The 22,378-nt window shown below is 46.8% G+C and overlaps 1 protein-coding gene across 2 annotated transcripts in view; it reads right to left on the minus strand.

Moving 5' to 3' along the window:
* Positions 1-571: 571 nt before the first annotated feature.
* STAU2 (staufen double-stranded RNA binding protein 2) overlaps positions 572-22,378 on the minus strand; it is a 104,611-nt gene continuing 82,804 nt past the window's right edge. Inside the window, exons 12-14 of one of the 2 annotated variants that reach the window (XM_038766719.1) lie at positions 12,782-12,895; positions 2,356-2,444; positions 572-1,406 (exon numbers count right to left, since the gene is read on the minus strand). In XM_038766719.1, the coding sequence (XP_038622647.1) occupies positions 1,298-1,406; positions 2,356-2,444; positions 12,782-12,895 (312 nt within the window). In that variant the 3' untranslated portion in view covers positions 572-1,297. The remainder of the gene's footprint in view (positions 1,407-2,355; positions 2,445-12,781; positions 12,896-22,378) is intronic. The other variant, XM_038766720.1, reaches the window with a different exon arrangement.

A 22,378-nucleotide genomic window follows, 5' to 3' on the forward strand; every position in this document is an offset into this window, starting at 1 on the left:
GCTCCACACCGATTACCCGGTAACGGAAACTGAAAAATGCCAGGAATGCCCCCAATCCCTCTGCCCATCCGCCAAGCTCGCTCTCTTCCTCCCTTCAAGGCTCACCTCCTCCAGGAGGCCTTCCCAGACTGAGCCCCTTCCATCCTCTCCCCCTCGTCCCCCTCTCCATCCCCCCATCTTACCTCCTTCCCTTCCCCACAGCACCTGTATAGATGTATATGTTTGTACATATTTATTACTCTATTTATTTTACTTGTACATATCTATTCTATTTATTTTATTTTGTTAGTACGTTTGGTTTTGTCTCCCCCTTTTAGACTGTGAGCCCACTGTTGGGTAGGGACTGTCTCTATATGTTGCCAACTTGGACTTCCCAAGCACTTAGTCCGGTGCTCTGCACACAGTAAGCGCTCAATAAATACGATTGATGATGATGAAAAAGGCGGGCGAGGCGGGGAAGGGGGCCGTTGACCTCGCCGACCTCGGGGTCCCTCCCTGGGGTGGTCGCCGCGTCCCGGCCCACCGTCCGGCCCGCGCGCCCCCAAGAAAGACCAGTAGACGCTCGGGCCTGTGAACTGAGGTGGGTTTTTTTTTTTTTTACTGCATTTGACCACACACGCTTAAATTCCAACATGCTGATGCAGAGGGCCGCCTCCAGAAGACGTCCACCCCAGCCCCCGCGGCCGCCGGGGCTGGGGGAGGCTCCCCTCCTCCCTCTCGCCTTCCGGCCGACCCCGGGGCGGCGAGGGGCCGGGTGGACGGACGCTCGCCCCCGTTTCCAACTCCCCTCTTCCTAAAAGTCCCGACAAGTCATACATTATTCAAAGGGAACGAAGAGCGCGCCGTGGCTCGCCTAAAAAGCTGCGTGACTACACATGAAGACACTTACAAGTCTCACAGTACTGTCATCGGTTAATTTTAAAACAGTCAAGCATGATTATTATTATTATTATTACCGTTATTATGAGGACGGTCCTTTTTTTTAAAAAAAAAAAAGAGTAAAAGGGAACCAAACTACGCTAACGGAGAAGTCGGCCCAACCCGAACCGGATGCGGAATCGATCCTCGTCTCCCGTTTTTGGGTTTCCCTCCCCCCCCCACGAATCCACGGTGACGTCCGGGAAGCGGGATGGGGGTGAGTCGGTCATCCCGCTCTCACAGGCCGAGTTCCCGGGATGAACCGACAGTACCGTGCGCGTCATCCCTCCTCCTGGTGGCATCGTGCGTGTCGTTTTCCCGTGAGCTTCGGAAAATGGCGCGCGTCTCCCCCAACGCCCCCGTCGCGTGTCGACGGCTTTTAGGAGGGCGAGGTGGCCGCGACGGGCTTGGGATCCTTCCGGGGCTGGGCGACGGGGCCCGGGTTCGGCGCCTTCCCCTCCGCCTTCTCTCCCGGACGCTTGGCCGCTCTGAAAGATTCATCAGGTCGCCGACTTGGACTTCCCGAGCGCTTAGTCCAATCAATCAATCAATCGTATTTATTGAGCGCTTACTATGTGCAGAGCACTGTACTTAGCGCTTGAAGCACTAAGCGCTAGTCCAGTGCTCCGCGCACTGGAAGCGCTCAATAAAGATGATGGAATGAATGAATGAATCATCATCATCATCATCAATCGCATTTATTGAGCGCTTACTGTGTGCAGAGCACTGTATTAAGCGCTTGGGAAGTCCAAGTGGGCAACATAGAGAGACAGTCCCTACCCAACAGTGGGCTCACAGTCTAAAAGGGGGAGACAGAGAACAAAACCAAACATACTAACAAAATAAAAGAAATAGGATAGATATGGACAAGTAAAATAGAGTAATAAATATGTACAAACATATATACAGGTGCTGTGGGGAAGGGAAGGAGGTAAGACGAATGCGTACATTCAGTCCATCGTGTTTTATTGAGCGTTTCCTGTGCGCGGAGCACTGGACTAAGCGCTCGGGAAGCCCGGGTCGGCGACATCTAGCCCGACAACGGGCTCACGGTCCAGGACGGGGGAGATGGACGACAAAACCAAACACGTGGGTAGGGACCGTCTCTAGATGTCGCCGACCTGTACTTCCCAAGCGCTTAGTACAGTGCTCTGCACGCAGCAGGCGCTCAATAAATACGGTGGAATGAATGAACCCACGACCTCTGTCTCCCAAGCCTGATCTTTCCACTAAGACGCGCTGCTTCTCCATATCATCTGATATCGTCCTCTCCCAGGCTCTCTGCACGCGGTAAGCGCTCAGTACATAGGCCGGATCGGCGACCTGACTCGATTAAGGGATGAGGCGTCGGGGAGGTGAGGGGCATGAACGTGGAAGCGAGTTGTGGGGGGACGAAACGGGATCCCTCTGCCCGGAAACGGCTCGAACGATGCTTACTTTTCCAGGGATCCGTTCCCCATCTTCGGAGCCCCTTCGACCGGATCCAATCCCTGTTCCGAGAACTGCTTCAAGGCACTTAGGGCGGCCTGGAAAACAAAGATCAAGTCTACTTGCTTTGTTGTCTTGTCTCCCCCTTTCTAATAATAATAATAATAATAATAATAGTAATAATAATAATAATTAGTCTTCATCCCCACTTTCCAGATGAGGTCACTGAGGCCCAGAGAACAACAATAATGGCATTTGTTAAGCGCTTACTATGTGCAAAGTACTGTTCTAAGCGCTGGAAGTGAGCAGAAGCGCAGAGAAGTGAGGTGACTTGCCCCAAGTCACACAGCTGACAAGTGGTGGAGCTGGGATTAGAATAATAATGATAATAATAATAATAATAATAATGGCATTTATTAAGTGCTTACTATGTGCCAAGCACTGTTCTAAGCGCTGGGGAGGATGCAAGGCGATCAGGTTGTCCCCCGGGGGGCTCCCAGTCTTCATCCCCATTTTCCAGATGAGGTCACTGAGGCCCAGAAAAGTGAGGTGACTTGCCCCAAGTCACACAGCTGACAAGTGGTGGAGCCGGGATTAGAATAATAATAATAATAATAATAATAATAATAATAATAGTGGCATTTATTAAGTGCTTACTATGTGCCAAGCACTGTTCTAAGCACTGGGGAAGATACAAGGCAATCAGGTTGTCCCACGGGGGGCTCCCAGTCTTCATCCCCATTTTCCAGATGAGGTCACTGAGGCCCAGAGAAGTGAGGTGACTTGCCCCAAGTCACCCAGCTGACAAGCGGCGGAGCCGGGATTTGAACCCATGACCTCCGACTCCAAAGCCCGGGCTCCTTCCGCTGAGCCACGCTGCTTCTCTTAGATTCATCCATTCATTCAGTCGTATTTATTGAGCGCTTACTGTGTGCAGAGCACTGGACTAAGCGCTTGGGAAGTCCAAGTTGGAGAGAAGCAGGTTTAGAGGTTGGGTGGGGACCGTCTCTAGATGTTGCCAACGTGGACTTCCCAAGCGCTTAGTACAGTGCTCTGCGCACAGTAAGCGCTCCAGAAACACGACTGAATGAAGGAAGGAACGAGCGACGTGTGCGAAACCTGGAGAGGGGCCAAGGCGGGGAGGGAAGATCACGACAAAGCTGGCGAAATGGGTCCCCCGAGGATCGGCTGAGTGGATTCGGGGCGGATTCGTGTGTCACTGAGGCAGCGGGGGTCCATCAAGTAGCTGTCGTTTCGAAATGTCAAAGCACCCGAGATGTCGTCAGCAAGTCGCTTTCCCGCCTGGGGGGAAGACTTTTCCTCCTCTAAAGCCGCGGGAGGAAGACTGGGAAGGAAGCAGCGTGGCTCAGTGGAAAGAGCTCGGGATTTGGAGTCAGAGGTCGTGGGTTCGAATCCCGGGCCCACCACCTGTCTGCTGTGTGACCTGGGGCAAGTCACTTCGCTTCTCTGTGCCTCAGTTCCCTCATCTGGAAAATGGGGATTAAGACTGTGAGCCCCCCATGGGACAACTTGATCAGCTTGTATCCCCCCCTCAGCGCTCTGCACATAGTAAGCGCTTAACAAACGCCATCATTATTATTATTATTATTATTATCTGTGCAAGTCTGATTTAACAGGTGCTATCTGTTAAACGCTTACTAGGTGCTGAGCATTGTTGTAAGCGCTGAGAAATCGCCCTGACCAAACTCCTTAAAATCAGCCTATTTCCCGAGCGCTTTCGTAAATCCGTAAAGTCAGCTATTTACTGAGCGCTCCTAAATCCCTAAGATCCTCCTGTTTACTGACCGCTTTCGGCAATCTGTCAAGCCGTCCTATTTACTGAGCGCTCAAAAATCCCTAAAACCGTAGTGACTGAGCGCTTTCGTGACTTTTTAAAACCAGCCCATTTACTGAGCGGTCTCGTAAATCCCTAAAAGCAGCCTATGTACTGAGCGGTCTCGTAAATCCCTAAAAGCAGCCTATTTACTGAACGCTTTCACAAATCCGTCAAATCGTCCTATTTACTGAGCGCTCTTGTAAATGTTTTGTTGTCTGTCTCCCTCTCCTAGACCGTGAGCCCATTGTTGGGTAGGGACTGTCCCTATATGTTGCCGACTTGGACTTCCCGAGCGCTTAGTCCAGTGCTCTGCACACAGTAAGCGCTCAATAAATGCGATTGAATGAATGAATGAATGAATTTATGGCATCTTTTCTTCCTTAACAATAAATAATAATGATAATGATGGCATTTATTAAGCGCTTACTATGTGCAAAGCACTGTTCTAAGCGCCGGGGAGGTTCCGAGGTGATCGGGTTGTGGCTCCCAGTCTTCATCCCCCTTTTAGACTGTGAGCCCACTGTTGGGTAGGGACCGTCTCTAGATGTTGCCAACTTGGACTTCCCAAGCGCTTAGTACAGTGCTCTGCACACAGTAAGTGCTCAATAAATACGATTGATTGATTGATTGATTGACATGAGGGAACTGAGGCCCAGAGAAGCCACCCAGCTGATAATTGGCGGAGCTTGGATCTTTCTCAGGGAGAATGCGGCTCTCTTCCGACCGCTCCATCGGTGATGTGCAGCGAGAGCTTACTGAGTGCCCGGCACTGAGCTGAGCGCCTAGGGGAGGCCGACGCGGCGGAGGCGGGGGACACGTTCCCGCGGGGAGCCTACTCTCTAGAAGGGGAGGACGGATGACTGTGAGCCCACTGTCGGGTAGGGACCGTCTCTCTATGTTGCCAACTTGGACTTCCCAAGCGCTTAGTCCAGTGCTCTGCACACAGTAAGCGCTCAATAAATACGATTGAATGAATGAATGACTATTAATTTATTTTACTTGTACATATTTATTCTATTTATTTTATTTTGTGAATATGCTTTGTTTTGTCGTCCGTCTCCCCCTTCTAGACTGTGAGCCCGCTGTCGGGTAGGGACCATCTCTAGATGTTGCCGACTTGGACTTCCCAAGCGTTTAGTCCAGTGCTCTGCACACAGTGAGCGCTCAATAAATATGACTGAATGAATACTCTATTTTACTTGCACACATTTATTCTATTTATTTTATTTTGTGAATATGTTTTGTTTTGTCATCCGTCTCCCCCTTCTAGACTGTGAGCCCGCTGTCGGGTAGGGACCGGCTCTAGATGTTGCTGACTTGGACTTCCCAAGCGCTTAGTCCAGTGCTCTGCACACAGTGAGCGCTCAATAAATACGATTGAATGAATGAATGAATGAGTGAATACTATTCTATTTATTTTATTTAGTTAATATGTTTTCCTTTGTGGTCTGTCTTCCCCCTTCTAGACTGTGAGCCCGCTGTCGGGTTGGGACCGTCTCTAGATGCTGCCGACTTGTAATTCCCAAGCGCTTAGTCCAGTGCTCTGCACACAGTGAGTGCTCAATAAATACGATTGAATGAATGAATGAATGAGTGAATACCATTCTATTTATTTTATTTTGTTAATATGTTTTCCTCTGTGGTCTGTCTTCCCCCTTCTAGACTGTGAGCCCGCTGTCGGGTTGGGACCGTCTCTAGATGCTGCCGACTTGTAATTCCCAAGCACTTAGTCCAGTGCTCTGCACACAGTGAGTGCTCAATAAATACAATTGAATGAATGAATGAATGAATGAATGAATGAGTGAATACCATTCTATTTATTTTATTTTGTTAATATGTTTTCCTCTGTGGTCTGTCTTCCCCCTTCTAGACTGTGAGCCTGCTGTCGGGCAGGGACCGTCTCTAGATGTTGCCGACTTGGACTTCCCAAGCGCTTAGTCCAGTGCTCTGCACACAGTAAGCGCTCAATAAATACGACTGAATGAACGAACGAACGACTACTATTCTATTTATTTTATTTTGTGAATATGTTTTGTTTTGTTGTCTGTCTCCGCCTTCTCGACTGTGAGCCCGCCGTCGGGCAGGGACCGTCTCTCGATGTTGCCGACCTGGACTTCCCAAGCGCTTAGTCCAGTGCTCCGCACACAGCGAGCGCTCAATAAATACGACTGAATGAATGAACGATTAACCCCATCCCCTCCCCGGCCGGAGGAAGGCCGGAAGGCCGCTTCGAACCCAACCTTTACCCGGCTGTCGAAACCTCGGCTTGGAAAAACAAACCCGTGGAGATGGATCTGCCGGGCCTCTCTGAAGTTCCCAAATTCCAAACGTTCCCGTACGTTTCAGAAGGCCAAGGGGGGGGATGAGGGAAACGCTTCCCGCCTCCGTTTTTAACGACGGTTTGGGAAGTTGGCATCTTTACGGCGTGCGGGGCCGTGCTTTCGGATTTCGTTTCCCTGGAGTGTGGTTCTAATTTTCCTTGTCATTCCTCGAGGAGGGAGTTTGAAAAGTTTGCAGGGGATTTCTTTTTTTTTTTCCTTTTTGGCTCCCCGCAGCAGGGGGGGAAGAGGGGGAGGAGAAAAACACACTTTGATTGAAGCCTGAAATTAGCGATACCTTCAGGAGGAGGCATTAAAAAAAGAAATCCTTTCAGGTTCACTGTTTTCCAAAAATGTTAACGTCGAAGGAGCTGACAAGTCTTGCCGCAAGGATCTGTTTTTCCCTTTTCCTCCCCGAATCACGGGGTGGATCTCCTTCCCGATCAAGTTTTCGGCCTGGTTATCGGCGTTGGTCCAGAATCCGGGCGCTCAGTACAGCGGTTTTGTTCTCCGTCTCCCCCTTTTAGACTGTGAGCCCACTGTTGGGTAGGGACCGTCTCGATATGTCGCCAACTTGGACTTCCCAAGCGCTTAGTACAGTGCTCTGCACACAGTAAGCGCTCAATAAATACGATTGATGATGATGACGATGAGTGGCGAGACTCGGGGGCCGTGGGTTCCCACCCCGGCTCCGCCGCTTGACTGCGGGGGTGGGGGTGGGGGACCTTGGGCGCGCCACTTCACTTCTCGGGGCCTCAGTGACCTCGTCTGGAAAATGGGAATTAAAAGCGTGAGCCCCCCGTGGGACAGCCTGATAACCCCGCATAATAATGATGATGGCATTTATTAAGCTCTCCCTATGTGCTAAGCGCTGGGGAGGTTACAAGGTGATCAGGTTGTCCCCCGGGGGGCTCCCAGTCTTCATCCCCATTTTCCAGATGAGGCAACTGAGGCCCAGAGAAGTGAAGTGACTGGCCCAAAGTCCCCCAGCTGACAATTGGCGGAGCCAGGATTTGAACCCATGACCTCTGACTCCAAAGCCCGGGCTCTTTCCACTGAGCCACGCTGCTTCTCATTCTTTCATTCAATCGTATTTATTGAGCGCTTACTGTGTGCAGAGCACTGGACTAAGCGCTGATGGCATTTAATCTAATCTAATGATGGCATTTATTAAACGCTTACTATGTGCAAAGCACCGCTCTAAGTGCTGGGGAGGTTACAAGGTGATCAGTTTGTCCCACGGGGGGCTCACAGTCTTCATCCCCATTTGACAGATGAGGCAACTGAGGCCCAGAGAAGTGAAGTGACTCGCCCGAAGTCACTCAGCTGACAATTGGCGGAGCCAGGATTTGAACCCATGACCTCTGACTCCAAAGCCCGGGCTCTTTCCACTGAGCCACGCTGCTTCTCGTAGGAAGCGCTTAACAAATACCACAGTTATTATTATTATTATTATTATTATTATTATTGCTTCTGCCTCGAGTTCCTCAAGGGGAGGGGAGGGAGAGCCCTGGGAAAGGGCAGGGTTGGGAAAAGGGACCCGCGAATAATAATAGTACTTCCCAAGCGCTTAGTACAGTGTTCTGCACACAGTAAGCGCTCAATAAATACGACTGAATGCATGCATGAATGAATAGTACTGATCTGCTGTGTGACCTTGGACGAGTCACTTCACTTCTCTGGGCCTCAGTTCCCTCATCTGTAAAATGGGGATTGAGACTGTGAGCCCCACGTGGGAGAGGGACTGCGTCCGGCCCGACTTGCCCGTATCCACTTCAGCGCTTAGTACAGTGCCTGGCGCATAGCAAAAGTTTAATAATAATAATTAAAAAGGCCTGTTTTCCCTCAAGAATTCCTTCTCCCGCTTCCTCTGGTAAACAGAGACAGGAATGGGGGCTTCCCGGGAGAGAAGACACCTCATCTGGAAAACAGGGATGAAAACCGTGAGCCCCACGTAGGATGGAGTCTGCGTCCGATCTGATGATCTTGTAACCACCCCAGCGCTTAGTACAGTGCCTGGAACGTAGTAAGTGCTTTTTTGCGGGGGAAAAAAAGGCCTGTTTTCCCTCAAGAATTCCTTCTCCCACTTCCTCTGGTAAACAGACAGGGATGGGGACTTCCCGGGAGAAAAGACACCTCATCTGGAAAACAGGGATGATAACCGTGAGCCCCACGTAGGACGGAGTCTGCGTCCGACCTGATGATCTCGTAACCGCCCCAGCGCTTAGTACAGTGCCTGGAACATAGTAAGTGCTTTTTTGGGGGGAAAAAAAGGCCTGTTTTCCCTCAAGAATTCCTTCTCCCACTTCCTCTGGTAAACAGAGAAAAAAAGGCCTGTTTTCCCTCAAGAATTCCTTCTCCCGCTTCCTCTGGTAAACAGAGACAGGGATGGGGGCTTCCCGGGAGAAAAGACACCTCATCTGGAAAACGGGGATGAAAACCGTGAGCCCCACGTAGGACGGAGTCTTGCGTCCGACCTGATGATCTCGTAACTGCCCCAGCGTTTAGTACAGTGCCTGGAACTCAGTAAGTGCTTTTTTGTGGGGGGAAAAAAGGCCTGTTTTCCCTCAAGAATGCCTTCTCCCACTTCCTCTGGTAAACAGAGACAGGGATGGGGGCTTCCCGGGAGAAAAGACACCTCATCTGGAAAACAGGGATGAAAACCGTGAGCCCCACATAGGACGGAGTCTGCGTCCGACCTGATGATCTCGTAACCGCCCCAGCGTTTAGTACAGCGCCTGGAACTTAGTAAGTGCTTTTTTGTGGGGGAAAAAAAGGCCTGTTTTCCCCCAAGAATTCCTTCTCCGGCTTCTTCTGGTAAACAGAGACAGGAATCGGGGCTTCCCGGGAGAGCAGACACCTCATCTGGAAAACAGGGATGAAAACCGTGAGCCCCAAGTAGGACTGAGTCTGCGTCCGACCTGATGATGTCGTAACCACCCCAGCGCTTAGTACAGTGCCTGGAACGTAGTAAGTGCTTTTTTTGGGGGGAAAAAAAGGCCTGTTTTCCCTCAAGAATTCCTTCTCCCACTTCCTCTGGTAAACAGACAGGGATCGGGGCTTCCCGGGAGAAAAGACACTTCATCTGGAAAACGGGGATGAAAACCGTAAGCCCCATGTAGGACGGAGTCTGTGTCCGACCTGATGATCTTGTAACCGCCCCAGCGCTTAGTACAGTGCCTGGAACGTAGTAAGTGCTTTTCTGTGGGGGGGAAAAAAGGCCTGTTTTCCCTCAAGAATTCCTTCTCCCGCTTCCTCTGGTAAACAGAAACAGGGATTGGGGCTTCCCGGGAGAGCAGACACCTCATCTGGAAAACAGAGATGAAAACCGTGAGCCCCACGTAGGACGGAGTCTGCGTCCGACCTGATGATCTTGTAACCGCCCCAGCGCTTAGTACAGTGCCTGGAACGTAGTAAGTGCTTTTTTGTGGGGGAAAAAAAGGCCTGTTTTCCCTCAAGAATTCCTTCTCCCGCTTCCTCTGGTAAACAGAGACAGGGATGGGGGCTTCCCGGGAGAAAAGACATCTCATCTGGAAAACAGGGATGAAAACCGTGAGCCCCATGTAGGACGGAGTCTGCATCTGACCTGATGATCTCGTAACTGCCCCAGTGCTTAGTACAGTGCCTGGAACTCAGTGCTTTATTGCGGGGGAAAAAAAGGCCTGTTTTCCCTCAAGAATTCCTTCTCCCGCTTCCTCTGGTAAACAGAGACAGGGATGGGGGCTTCCCGGGAGAAAAGACACCTCATCTGGAAAACAGGGATGAAAACTGTGAGCCCCACGTAGGACGGAGTCTGCGTCCGACCTGATGATCTTGTAACCGCCCCAGCGCTTAGTACAGTGCCTGGAACGTACTAAGTGCTTTTTTGTGGGGGGAAAAAAAGGCCTGTTTTCCCTCAAGAATTCCTTCTCCGGCTTCCTCTGGTAAACAGAGACAGGGATCGGGGCTTCCCAGGGGGGAAGACAGGGCAGGAATCTGGCAGATCAGGCGCCCGAGCCCGCAACCCGACACCTCGGATGAAGTGCGACGCGGCGAAGATCCCATTTTGAACTTTCGTGCCACTCGGGCCGGCGCAGGGTGCAAATTCACCCCCGGAAAAATGACATTCCCCCCCCTCCAAAATGGTGGCCACAGCTAGTACACAACCCGAAGAGGGCCCACTGTTGGGGAGGGAGCGTCTCTCTATGTTGCCAACCTGTACTTCCCAAGCGCTTAGTACAGTGCTCCGCGCACAGTAAGCGCTCAATAAATACGACGGAATGAATGAATGCGAGGCGGCATGGCCTAGTGGTAAGATCCCGGGCTCTGCCGCTTGTCAGCTGTGTGACTTTGGCCGAGTCACTTCCCTTCTCGGGGCCTCGGTTCCCTCATCTGGAAAATGGGGATGAAGACCGTGAGCCCCCCGTGGGACCACCTGATTACCTTGTATCTCCCCCAGCGCTTAAAACAGTGCTTGGCACATAGTAAGAGCTTAACAAATACCATCATTATTATTATTGGGAGACAGAGGAAGTGGGTTCTAATCCGCCTCCGCCTCTCATCCGCTGTGTGATCCTGGGCCAGTCACTTCCCTTCTCCGGGCCTCAGTTCCCTCATCTGTAGAACGGGGATGAAGGCCGTGAGCCCCACCCAGGACAACCTGATGACCCTGCATCTCCCCCGGCACTTAGTCCAGTGCTCTGCACACAGTAAGCACTCAATAAATACGACTGAATGAATGAATGAATGTTGCCCACTTGGACTTCCCAAGCGCTTAGTCCAGTGCTCTGCACACAGTAAGCGCTACATAAATACAATTGAATGAATGAATGAATGCTGCCAACGTGTACTTCCCGAACGCTTAGTCCAGTGCTCTGCACACAGTAAGCGCTCAATAAATACCATTGAATGAATGCATGAATGTTGCCCACTTGTACTTCCCAAGTGCTTAGTCCAGCGCTCTGCACACAGTAAGTGCTCAATAAAGACGATTGAATGAATGAATGAATGGATGTTGCCAACTTGTACTTCCCAAGTGCTTAGTACAGTGCTCTGCACACAGTAAGCGCTCAATAAATACGATTGAATGAATGAATGAATGAATGTTGCCAACTTGTACTTCCCAAGCGTTTAGTCCAGTGTTCTACACACAGTAAGCGCTCAATAAATACAACTGAATGAATGAATGAATGTTGCCAACTTGTACTTCCCGAGCGCTTAGTCCAGCGCTCTTCACACAGTAAGTGCTCTATAAATCCGATTGAATGAATGAATACTCTATAATCTATATATAATCTATATATCAATCAATCAATCATATTTATTGAGCGCTATAAATATATAGATATTTATATATCTCTCTCTCTATATATATACTCTATAATCTATTATTATAAACAGTAAGCACTCTATAAATCCGATTGAATGAATAAATACTCTATAGTCTATACATAATCTATATATCAATCAATCAATCACATTTATAACAGTAAGCACTCTATAAATCCGACTGAATGAATGAATACTCTATAATCTATATATAATCTATATATAAATCAATCAATCGTATTTATTGAGTGCTATAAATATATAGATATTTATCTATCTATCTATCTATATATACTCTGTAATCTATTATTATTATTAGCAGTGTGGCTCAGTGGAAGGAGCCCGGGCTTTGGAGTCAGCGGTCCTGGGTTTGAATCCCGGCTCTGCCACCTGTCTGCTGTGTGACCTCGGGCAAGTCTCTTCCCTTCTCTGAGCCTCAGTTCCCTCATCTGTAAAATGGGGATTAAGACTGTGAGCCCCACGTGGGACAACCTGATCACGTTATATCCCCCCCAGCGCTCAGGGAAGCGGCGTGGCTCAGTGGGAAGAGCCCGGGCTTTGGAGTCAGAGGTCATGGGTTCGAATCCCAGCTCCGCCACATGTCTGCCGTGTGACCTCGGGCAAGTCGCTTCCCTTCTCTGAGCCTCAGTTCCCTCATCTGGAAAATGGGGATGAAGACTGTGAGCCCCACGTGGGACAACCTGATCACTTTGTATCCCCCCAAGCGTTTAGAACAGTGCTTTGCACATAGTAAGCGCTTAACAAATGCCATCATTATTATTATTACTATTAGAGCGGTGCTTTGCACATAGTAAGCGCTTAACCAATGCCATCATTATTATTATTATTATTGTTATTATTAGAAAGTGAAGGAGGCCCAGACAGGGATCCCGTCTCTTGAGGAGGGGGCGGTTTCTCTCGGCGGGACGGGGTCGGGGGGCGTTCAGAACAGAGCCAGGACGGCGCGGTCTACCTGGTTGCGGCTGGCTTCGGCGGAGCTTCCGACACCGTGGAAGGTCATCTGGACGGGGGATAAAGTCATACACGTATGACACTCCTTGCCATTCTGCCTGTCACTGTAGTGAACCTACAACAGAACAAACACGTCACCCGCCTGGCCGCGCTTACAACAGTGCTTTGCACATAGTGAGCGCTTAATAAACGCCATTATTATTATTATTATTATTTGGAAAGAGCCCGGGCTTTGGAGTCCGAGGTCGGGGGTTCAAACCCCATCTCCGCCAATTGTCAGCTGGGGGACTTGGGGTAAGTCGCTTCACTTCTCTGGGCCTCGGTGACCTCATCTGGAAAATGGGGATGAAGACCGTGAGCCCCCCCGTGGGACAACCTGATCACCTTGGAACCTCCCCAGCGCTTAGAACGGTGCTTTGCACATAGTAAGCGCTTAATAAATTCCATTATTATTATTATTATTATTCTTGGGCCTCAGTTGCCTCATATGGAAAATGGGGATGAAGACTGGGAGCCCCCCCGCCCCGAGGGACAACATGATCACCTTGTAATCTCCCCAGCGCTTAGAGCAGTGCTTTGCACATAGTAAGCGCTTAATAAACGCCATTATTATTATTATTATCTGGAAAGAGCCCGGGCTTTGGAGTCAGAGGTCATGGGTTCAAATCCCGACTCTGCCAATTGTCAGCCAGGTGACTTTGGGCAAGTCGCTTCACTTCTCTGGGCCTCAGTTCCCTCATCTGGAAAATGGGGATCAAGACTGGGAGCCCCCCAGAGGGACAACCTGATCACCTTGTATCCTCCCCAGCGCTTAGAACAGTGCTTTGCACATAGTAAGTGCTTAATAAATGCCATTATTATTATTACAATTGTTATTATTATTATTATTATTCTCTGGGCAGCAGTTGCCTCATCTGGAAAATGGGGATGAAGACTGTGAGCCCCCCGAGGGACAACCTGATCACCTCGTAACCTCCCCTGCGCTTAGAACAGTGCTTTGCACATAGTAAGTGCTTAATAAATAATAATAATGCCATTATTATTATTATCATCTGGAAAGAGCCCGGGCTTTGGAGTCAGAGGTCATGGGTTCAAACTCCGGCTCCGCCAATAGTCAGCTGGGTGGCCTTGGGTGAGTCGCTTCAATCAATCAATCGTATTTATTAATCAATCGTATTTATTGAGTGCTTACTATGTGCAGAGCACTGTACTAAGCGCTTCACTTCTCCGGGCCTCAGTTCCCTCATCTGGAAAATGGGGATGAAGACTGGGAGCCCCCCGGGGGACAACCTGATCACCTTATACCCTCCCCAGCGGTTAGAACAGTGCTTGGCACATAGTAAGCGCTTAATAAATGCCATCATTATTATTATTATTATCATCATCTGGAAAGAGCCCGGGCTTTGGAGTCAGAGGTCATGGGTTCAAACCACAGCTCCGCCACTTGTCAGCTGTGTGACTTTGGGCAAGTCACTTCACTTCTCTGGGCCTCAGTTCCCTCATCTGGAAAATGGGGATGAAGCCTGTGAGCCCCCCGTGAGACAACCTGATCACTTTGCATCTCCCCCAGCGCTTAGAACAGTGCTTTGCACATAGTAAGCACTTAACAAATACCATCACTATTATTATTATCATTATTATTATCTCCGGATTCTGCCCTGAAACCGTCACGACCACAGCCGAACGGGAGAATTAGGATTCATTCATTCAGTCGTATTTATTGAGTGCTTACTGTGTGCAGAGCACTATACTAAGCGCTTGTTAGGATGAGCTAGACTGTGAGCCCACTGTCGGGTAGGGACCGTCTCTAGATGTCACCAACTTGGACTTCCCAAGCGCTTAGTACAGTGCTCTGCACACAGGAAGCGCTCAATAAATACAGAGGCAGCGTGGCTCAGTGGAAAGAGCCTGGGCTTTGGAGTCAGAGGTCATGGGTTCAAATCCCGGCTCCGCCAAATGTCTGCTTTGTGACCTTAGGCAAGTCACTTCACTTCTCTGTGCCTCAGTTCCCTCATCTGTAAAACGGGGATGAAGACTGTGAGCCCCCCGGGGGGACAACCTGATCACCTTGGAACCCCCCCAGTGCTTAGAATGGTGCTTGGCACATAGTAAGCGCTTAATAAATGCCATTAAAAAATAAATAAATAAATACGATTGAATGAATGAGTCGGGGGAGTATCTAAGGGGCGAGGGGGTGGGTGTTTGTGAAGCACTTACTATGTGCCAGGCACTGTGATAAGCGCTGGGGTAGATCCTTTTAGACTGTGAGCCCACTGTTGGGTAGGGACTGTCTCTAGACGTTGACAACTTGTACTTCCCAAGCGCTTAGTACAGTGCTCTGCACACAGGAAGCGCTCAATAATAATAATAATAATAATAATAATAATAATAATAATAATAATAATAATAATAATAATAATTATGGTATTTGTTAAGCGCTTACTATGTGCAAAGCACCGTTCTAAGTGCTGGGGAGGTTCCAAGGTGATCAGGTTGTCCCACGGGGGGCTCACAGTCTTCATCCCCATTTGACAGATGAGGGAACTGAGGCCCAGAGAATAATAATAATAACGATAATAATGGCATTTGTTAAGCACTTACTATGTGCAAAGCACCGTTCTAAGCGCTGGGGAGGTTACACGGTGATCAGGTTGTCCCATGGGGGGGCTCACAGTCTTAATCCCCATTTTACAGATGAGGGAACTGAGGCCCAGAGAATAATAATAATGGCGTTTATTAAGCGCTTACTATGCGCCAAGCACTGTTCCAAGCGCTGGGGAGGTTACAAGGTGATCAGGTTGTCCCACGGGGGGCTCCCAGTCTTCATCCCCATTTGACAGATGAGGGAACTGAGGCCCAGAGAATAATAATAATGATGGTATTTGTTAAGCGCTTCCTATGTGCAAAGCACCGCTCTAAGCGCTGGGGAGGTTCCAAGGTGATCGGGTGGTCCCACGGGGGGCTCCCAGTCTTCATCCCCATTTTCCAGATGAGATCACTGAGCAATAAATACGAACGAACGAATGGATGGACTAGGATGAATTAGGATGAACAGGGATTTCTCTCTCCGGTAAAAAGGAGAATTTCACAACTGGAAAAACTCCAGTTTAAATAAAGGAAGGCCGGCCAGCCGGTATTTCCAAACAAGATTTCAACATCGGTCTGAAGAGCAGGAAATGAGGCTACTTACCCCCCGCCGCCGCGAAAGAAAATGAAAGAAAAAAGAAAACAAATCGGCCCAGTAAAGAACCTCCTAATTGAAATCTGGGAGGGGTGGAAGGGGCTTGGCTCGGCGGAAAGAGCCCGGGCTTTGGAGTCACAGGTCACGGGTTCGAATTCCGACTTCTATTTATTTTATTTTGTTTCCATTTATTTTATTCGGTTAATGTGTTTTGCTTCGTTCTCTGTCTCCCCCTTCTAGACTGTGAGCCCGCTGTTGGGTAGGGACCGGCTCTAGATGTTGCCGACTTGGACTTCCCAAGCGCTCTGCACACAGTAAGCGCTCAATAAATACGATTGAATGAATGAATCCCGACCTCTATTTATTCTATTTTGTTTCTATTGATTTTATTTGGTTAATATGTTTTGTTTTGTCATCCGTCTCCCCCTTCTAGATGTGAGCCTGCTGTCGGGTAGGGACCGTCTCTAGATGTTGCCGACTTGGACTTCCCAAGCGCTCTGCACACAGTAAGCGCTCAATAAATACGATTGAATGAATGAATCCCGACCTCTATTTATTCTATTTTGTTTCTATTGATTTTATTTGGTTAATATGTTTTGTTTTGTCATCCGTCTCCCCCTTCTAGATGTGAGCCTGCTGTCGGGTAGGGACCGTCTCTAGATGTTGCCGACTTGGACTTCCCAAGCGCTCTGCACACAGTAAGCGCTCAATAAATACGATTGAATGAATGAATCCCGACTTCTATTTATTTTATTTTGTTTCTATTGATTTTATTTGGTTAATATGTTTTGTTTCGCTGTCCGTCTCCCCCTTCTAGACTGTGAGCCCACTGTTGGGTAGGGACCGGCTCTAGATGTTGCCGACTTGGACTTCCCAAGCGCTCTGCACACAGTAAGCGCTCAATAAATACGATTGAATGAATGAATCCCGACTTCTATTTATTCTATTTTGTTTCTATTGATTTTATTTGGTTTAATATGTTTTGTTTTGCTGTCCGTCTCCCCCTTCTAGACTGTGAGCCCGCTGTTGGGTAGGGACCGTCTCTTGATGTTGCCGACTTGGACTTCCCAAGCGCTCTGCACACAGTCAGCGCTCAATAAATACGATTGAATGAATGAATCCCGACTTCTATTTATTCTATTTTGTTTCTATTGATTTTATTTGGTTAATATGTTTTGTTTTGTCGTCCGTCTCCCCCTTCTAGACTGTGAGCCCGCTGTTGGGTAGGAACCGGCTCTCAATGTTGCTAACTTGGACTTCCCAAGCGCTCTGCACACAGTAAGCACTCAATAAATACGATCGAATGAATGAATCCCGACTTCCATTTATTTTATTTTGCTTCTATTGATTTTATTTGGTTTAATATGTTTTGTTTTGTTGTCCGTCTCCCCCTTCTAGACTGTGAGCCCGCTGTCAGGTAGGGACCGTCTCTAGATGTTGCCAACTTGGACTTCCCAAGCGCTTAGTACAGTGCTCTGCACACAGTAAGTGCTCAATAAATATGACTGAATGAATGTGCAATAATAATAGTAATGATGATGGTATTTGTTAAGCGCTTCCTCTGTGAGCCCACTGTTGGGTAGGGACCGTCTCTAGATGTTGCCAACTTGGACTTCCCAAGCGCTTAGTCCAGTGCTCTGCACACAGTAAGCGCTCAACAAATACAACTGAATGAATGAATCCCAACTCCTATTTATTTTATCTTGTTTCTATTTATTTTATTTGGTTAATATGTTTTGCTTTGTTCTCTGTCTCCCCCTTCTAGTCTGTGAGCCCACTGTTGGGTAGGGACCGTCTCTAGATGTTGCCAACTTGGACTTCCCAAGCGCTTAGTACAGTGCTCTGCACACAGTAAGCGCTCAATAAATATGATTGAATGAATGAATGAATGAATCCCGACTTCTATTTATTTTATTTTGTTTCTATTTATTTTATTTGGTTAATATGTTTTGCTTTGTTCTCTGTCTCCCCTTTCTAGACTGTGAGCCCGCTGTTGGGTAGGGACCATCTCTACAGGTTGTCAACTTGGACTTCCCAAGCGCTTAGTCCAGTGCTCTGCACACGGTAAGCGCTCAATAAATACGACTGAATGAATGAATCCCAACCTCTATTTATTTTGTTTTTTTTCTATTTATTTTATTTGGTTAATATGTTTTGCTTTGTTCTCTGTCTCCCCCTTCTAGTCTGTGAGCCCGCTGTTGGGTAGGGACCATCTCTACATGTTGCCAAAAAGCGCTTAGTACAGTGCTCAACACACAGTAAGCGCTCAATAAATACGATTGAATGAATGAATGAATGAATGAATGAATGACAGCCCACTAGCCCCAAGTCCAAAGTGAGGAGCCCTGTTGGGTAGGGACCGTCTCTAGATGCTGCCAACTTTGACTTCCCAAGCGCTTAGTCCAGTGCTCTGCACACAGTAAGCGCTCAATAAATACGACTGAATGAATGAATCCCAACCTCTATTTATTTTATTTTTTTTCTATTTATTTTATTTGGTTAATATGTTTTGCTTTATTCTCTGTTTCCCCCTTCTAGTCTGTGAGCCCGCTGTTGGGTAGGGACCATCTCTATATGTTGCCAAAAAGCGCTTAGTACAGTGCTCTACATACAGTAAGCGCTCAATAAATACGATTGAATGAATGAATGAATGAATGAATGAATGACAGCCCACTAGCCCCAAGTCCAAAGTGAGGAGCCCTGTCGGGTAGGGACCGTCTCTACATGTTGCCAACTTGGACTTCCCAAGCGCTTAGTACAGTGCTCTGCACACAGTAAGCGCTCAACAAATACGATTGAATGAATGAATGACTCCGCCACATGTCTGCTGTGTGACCTTGGGCAAGTCACTTCACTTCTCTGGGCCTCAGTGACCTCATCTGGAAAATGGGGATTAAGACTGTGAGCCCCCCGTGGGACAACCTGATCACCTTGTATCCCCCCCAGTGCTTAGAACAGTGCTCTGCACATAGTAAGCGCTTAACAAAGGCCATCATTATTCTTCTTATTATTATTAATAATGCTTTTGTCATTCCCACCACCCCCACGTAAACAAATCTCCGGTTCCAATTCCTAATAAACAAGTTTGTTCGGTTCTTCGGCCTCAGAATGAACGGAAACAAAATGTTACGGCGGGTTCTCCCGGCTTTAATGGGAAAACGGTATCGGATGAACGAGGGAGGAGAGTAAATCATTTGCTTTTATTAGGCACGAATAAATCGGGATCGCGTTTCGGAGCCGAAGTCCGTTTTCCAGCTTTGCCCTGCCCCAAGTCCTGGGGGTTGCAGAAGATTGGCGGGATCGGGGGGAATTAGAATCAATCAATCAATCAATCAATCGTATTTATTGAGCGCTTACTGTGTGCAGAGCACTGTACTAAGAGCTTGGGAAGTATAAGTTGGCAACATCTAGAGACAGTCCCTACCCAACAGTGGGCTCACAAAGATGGGGAGGACGCCGCCGTTGGATCGGGGAAACTTCTAGAAGATCAATCAATCAATCAATCGTATTTATTGAGCGCTTGCTGTGGGCAGAGCACTGTACTAAGCGCTTGGGAAGTCCAAGTTGGCAACATCTAGAGACGGTCCCTACCCGACAGTGGGCTCACAGTCTAGAAGGGAGAGACAGAGAACAAAGCAAAACATATATTAATAAAATAAAATAAATAGAAACAAAATAAATAGAAGTCGGGATTCATTCATTCATTCATTCAATCGTATTTATTGAGTGCTTACTGTGTGCAGAGCACTGTACTGAGCGCTTGGGAAGTCCAAGTTGGCAACATTTAGAGACGGTCCCTACCCGACAGCGGGCTCACAGTCTAGAAGGGGGAGACAGAGAACAAAGCAAAACATGTTAATAAAATAAAATAGAAACAAAATAAATAGAAGTCGGGATTCATTCACTCATTCATTCAATCGTATTTATTGAGCGCTTACTGTGTGCAGAGCACTGGACTAAGCGCTTGGGAAGTCCAAGTTGGCAACATCTACAGATGGTCCCTACCCGACAGTGGGTTCACAGTCTAGAAGGGGGAGACAGAGAACAAAGCAAAACATATTAATAAAATAAAATAAATAGAAACAAAATAAAATAAATAGAAGGCAATCAATCAATCAATCAATCATATTTATTGAGCGCTTACTGTGTGCAGAGCACTGGACTAAGCGCTTGGGAAGTCCAAGTTGGCAACATCTAGAGACGGTCCCTACCCGACAGCGGGCTCACAGTCTAGGAGATGGAGAAGCAGTGTGGTTCGGTAGAAAGAGCCCGGGCCTGCGACTCGGAAGGTCTGGGTTCAAATCCCGGCTCCGCCGCCTGTCTGCCGCGTGACCTTGGACCAGTCACTTCCCTGGGCCGCGGTGATTTTGTCTGCAAAATGGGGATGGAGACCGGGAGCCCCACCTGGGGCGGGGGCCGCGTCCAACCCGACTGGCAGGGATCCCACCCCAGCGCTTAGTACGGTGCCTGGCGCGTAGTAAGCGCTTAACAAAACACTGCATTATCGTCATTATATGATTGAATGAAAAGTTATTATTATATGTATATATGTCTGTACATATTTATTGCTCTATTAATATATGTATATATCTATATTAACAAAACACCTCATTATCGTTATTATTATATGTGTATATGTTTGTACATATTTATTACTCTATTTATTTATTATTATATGCATATATGTATATATGTTTGTCATGGATCCCACCCCAGCGCTTAGTACGGTGCCTGGCGCGTAGTAAGCGCTTAACAAAACACCTCATTATTGTTACTATACGATTGAATGAAGCGTTATTATTATATGTATATATGTTTGCACATATTTATTACTCTATTCATTATTATATGCATATTAACAAAACACCTCATTATCATTGTTATTATATGTGTATATGTTTGTACATATTTATTACTCTATTTATTCATTATTATATGTATATAGTCCTGTGGTGTGCCATGATCGTATAGTGGATAGTACTCTGCGTTGCGGCCGCAGCAACCTCGGTTTGAATCCGAGTCATGGCAGAACGGGAGGTAAAGTGTTTTTTTAAGCGCTTAGTACAGTGCTCTGCACAGGATAAGTGCTCAATAAATACGATTGATTGATTGATATATGCTTGTTGTGGATCCCACCCCAGCGCTTACTACGGTGCCTGGCGCATAGTAAGCGCTTAACAGAACACCTCATTATCGTTATTATACGATCGAATGAAAAGTTATTATTATATGTATATATGTCTGTACATATTTATTACTCTATTATTATATGTATATATATATATTAACAAAACACCTCATTATCATTATTATTATATGTGCATATGTTTTTACATATTTATTACTCTATTTATTTATTATTATATGTATATATGTATATATGTTTGTCATGGATCCCATCCCAGCGCTTAGTACCGTGCCTGGCGCATAGTAAGCACTTAACAAAACACCTAATTATCGTTATTATACGACTGAATGAAAAGTTATTATTATATGTATATATGTTTGTACATATTTATTACTCTATTTATTATTATATGTATATATGTATATTAACAAAACACCTCATTATCATTATAATTATATGTACATATGTTTGTACATATTTATTACTCTATTTACTTATTAGTATATGTATATATGTTTGTCGTGGATCCCACCCTAGCGCTTAGTATGGTGCCTGGCGCATAGTAAGTGCTTAACAAAACACCTCATTATTGTTATTATACGATTGAGTGAAAAGTTAATATTATATGTATATTTGTGCATATTTATTACTCTATTTATTATTATATGTATATATAAACAAAACACCTCATTATCATTATTATATGTGTATATGTTTGTACATACCTATTACTTTATTTATTTATTATTATATGTATATATGTACATATGTTTGTCATGGATCCCACCCCAGCGCTTAGTACGCTGCCTGGCGCATAGTAAGCGCTTAACAAAACACCTCATTATCGTTATTATAAGATTGAATGAAAAGTTATTCCTATATGTATATATGTCTGTACATATTTATTACTCTATTTATTATTATATGTATATATGTATATTAACAAAACACCTCATTATCATTATTATTATATGTACATATGTTTGTACATATTTATTACTCTATTTACTTATTATTATATGTATATATGTATATATGTTTGTCGTGGATCCCACCCCAGTGCTTAGTACGGTGCCTGGTGCATAGTAAGCGCCTATTCAATATATTAATTGAATGAATGGATGAATGAACAGTAAGCGCTCAATAAATACGATTGAATGAATGGATGAATGAACAGTAAGTGCTCAATAAATACGACTGAATGAATGAACAGTAAGCGCTCAATAACTACGATTGAATGAATGGATGAATGAACAGTAAGCGCTCAATAAATACAAATGAATGAATGA

The sequence above is a fragment of the Tachyglossus aculeatus genome, chromosome 25 (genome assembly GCF_015852505.1).
Source record: "Tachyglossus aculeatus isolate mTacAcu1 chromosome 25, mTacAcu1.pri, whole genome shotgun sequence".
In the NCBI taxonomy this organism is placed as follows: Eukaryota; Metazoa; Chordata; class Mammalia; order Monotremata; family Tachyglossidae; genus Tachyglossus; species Tachyglossus aculeatus.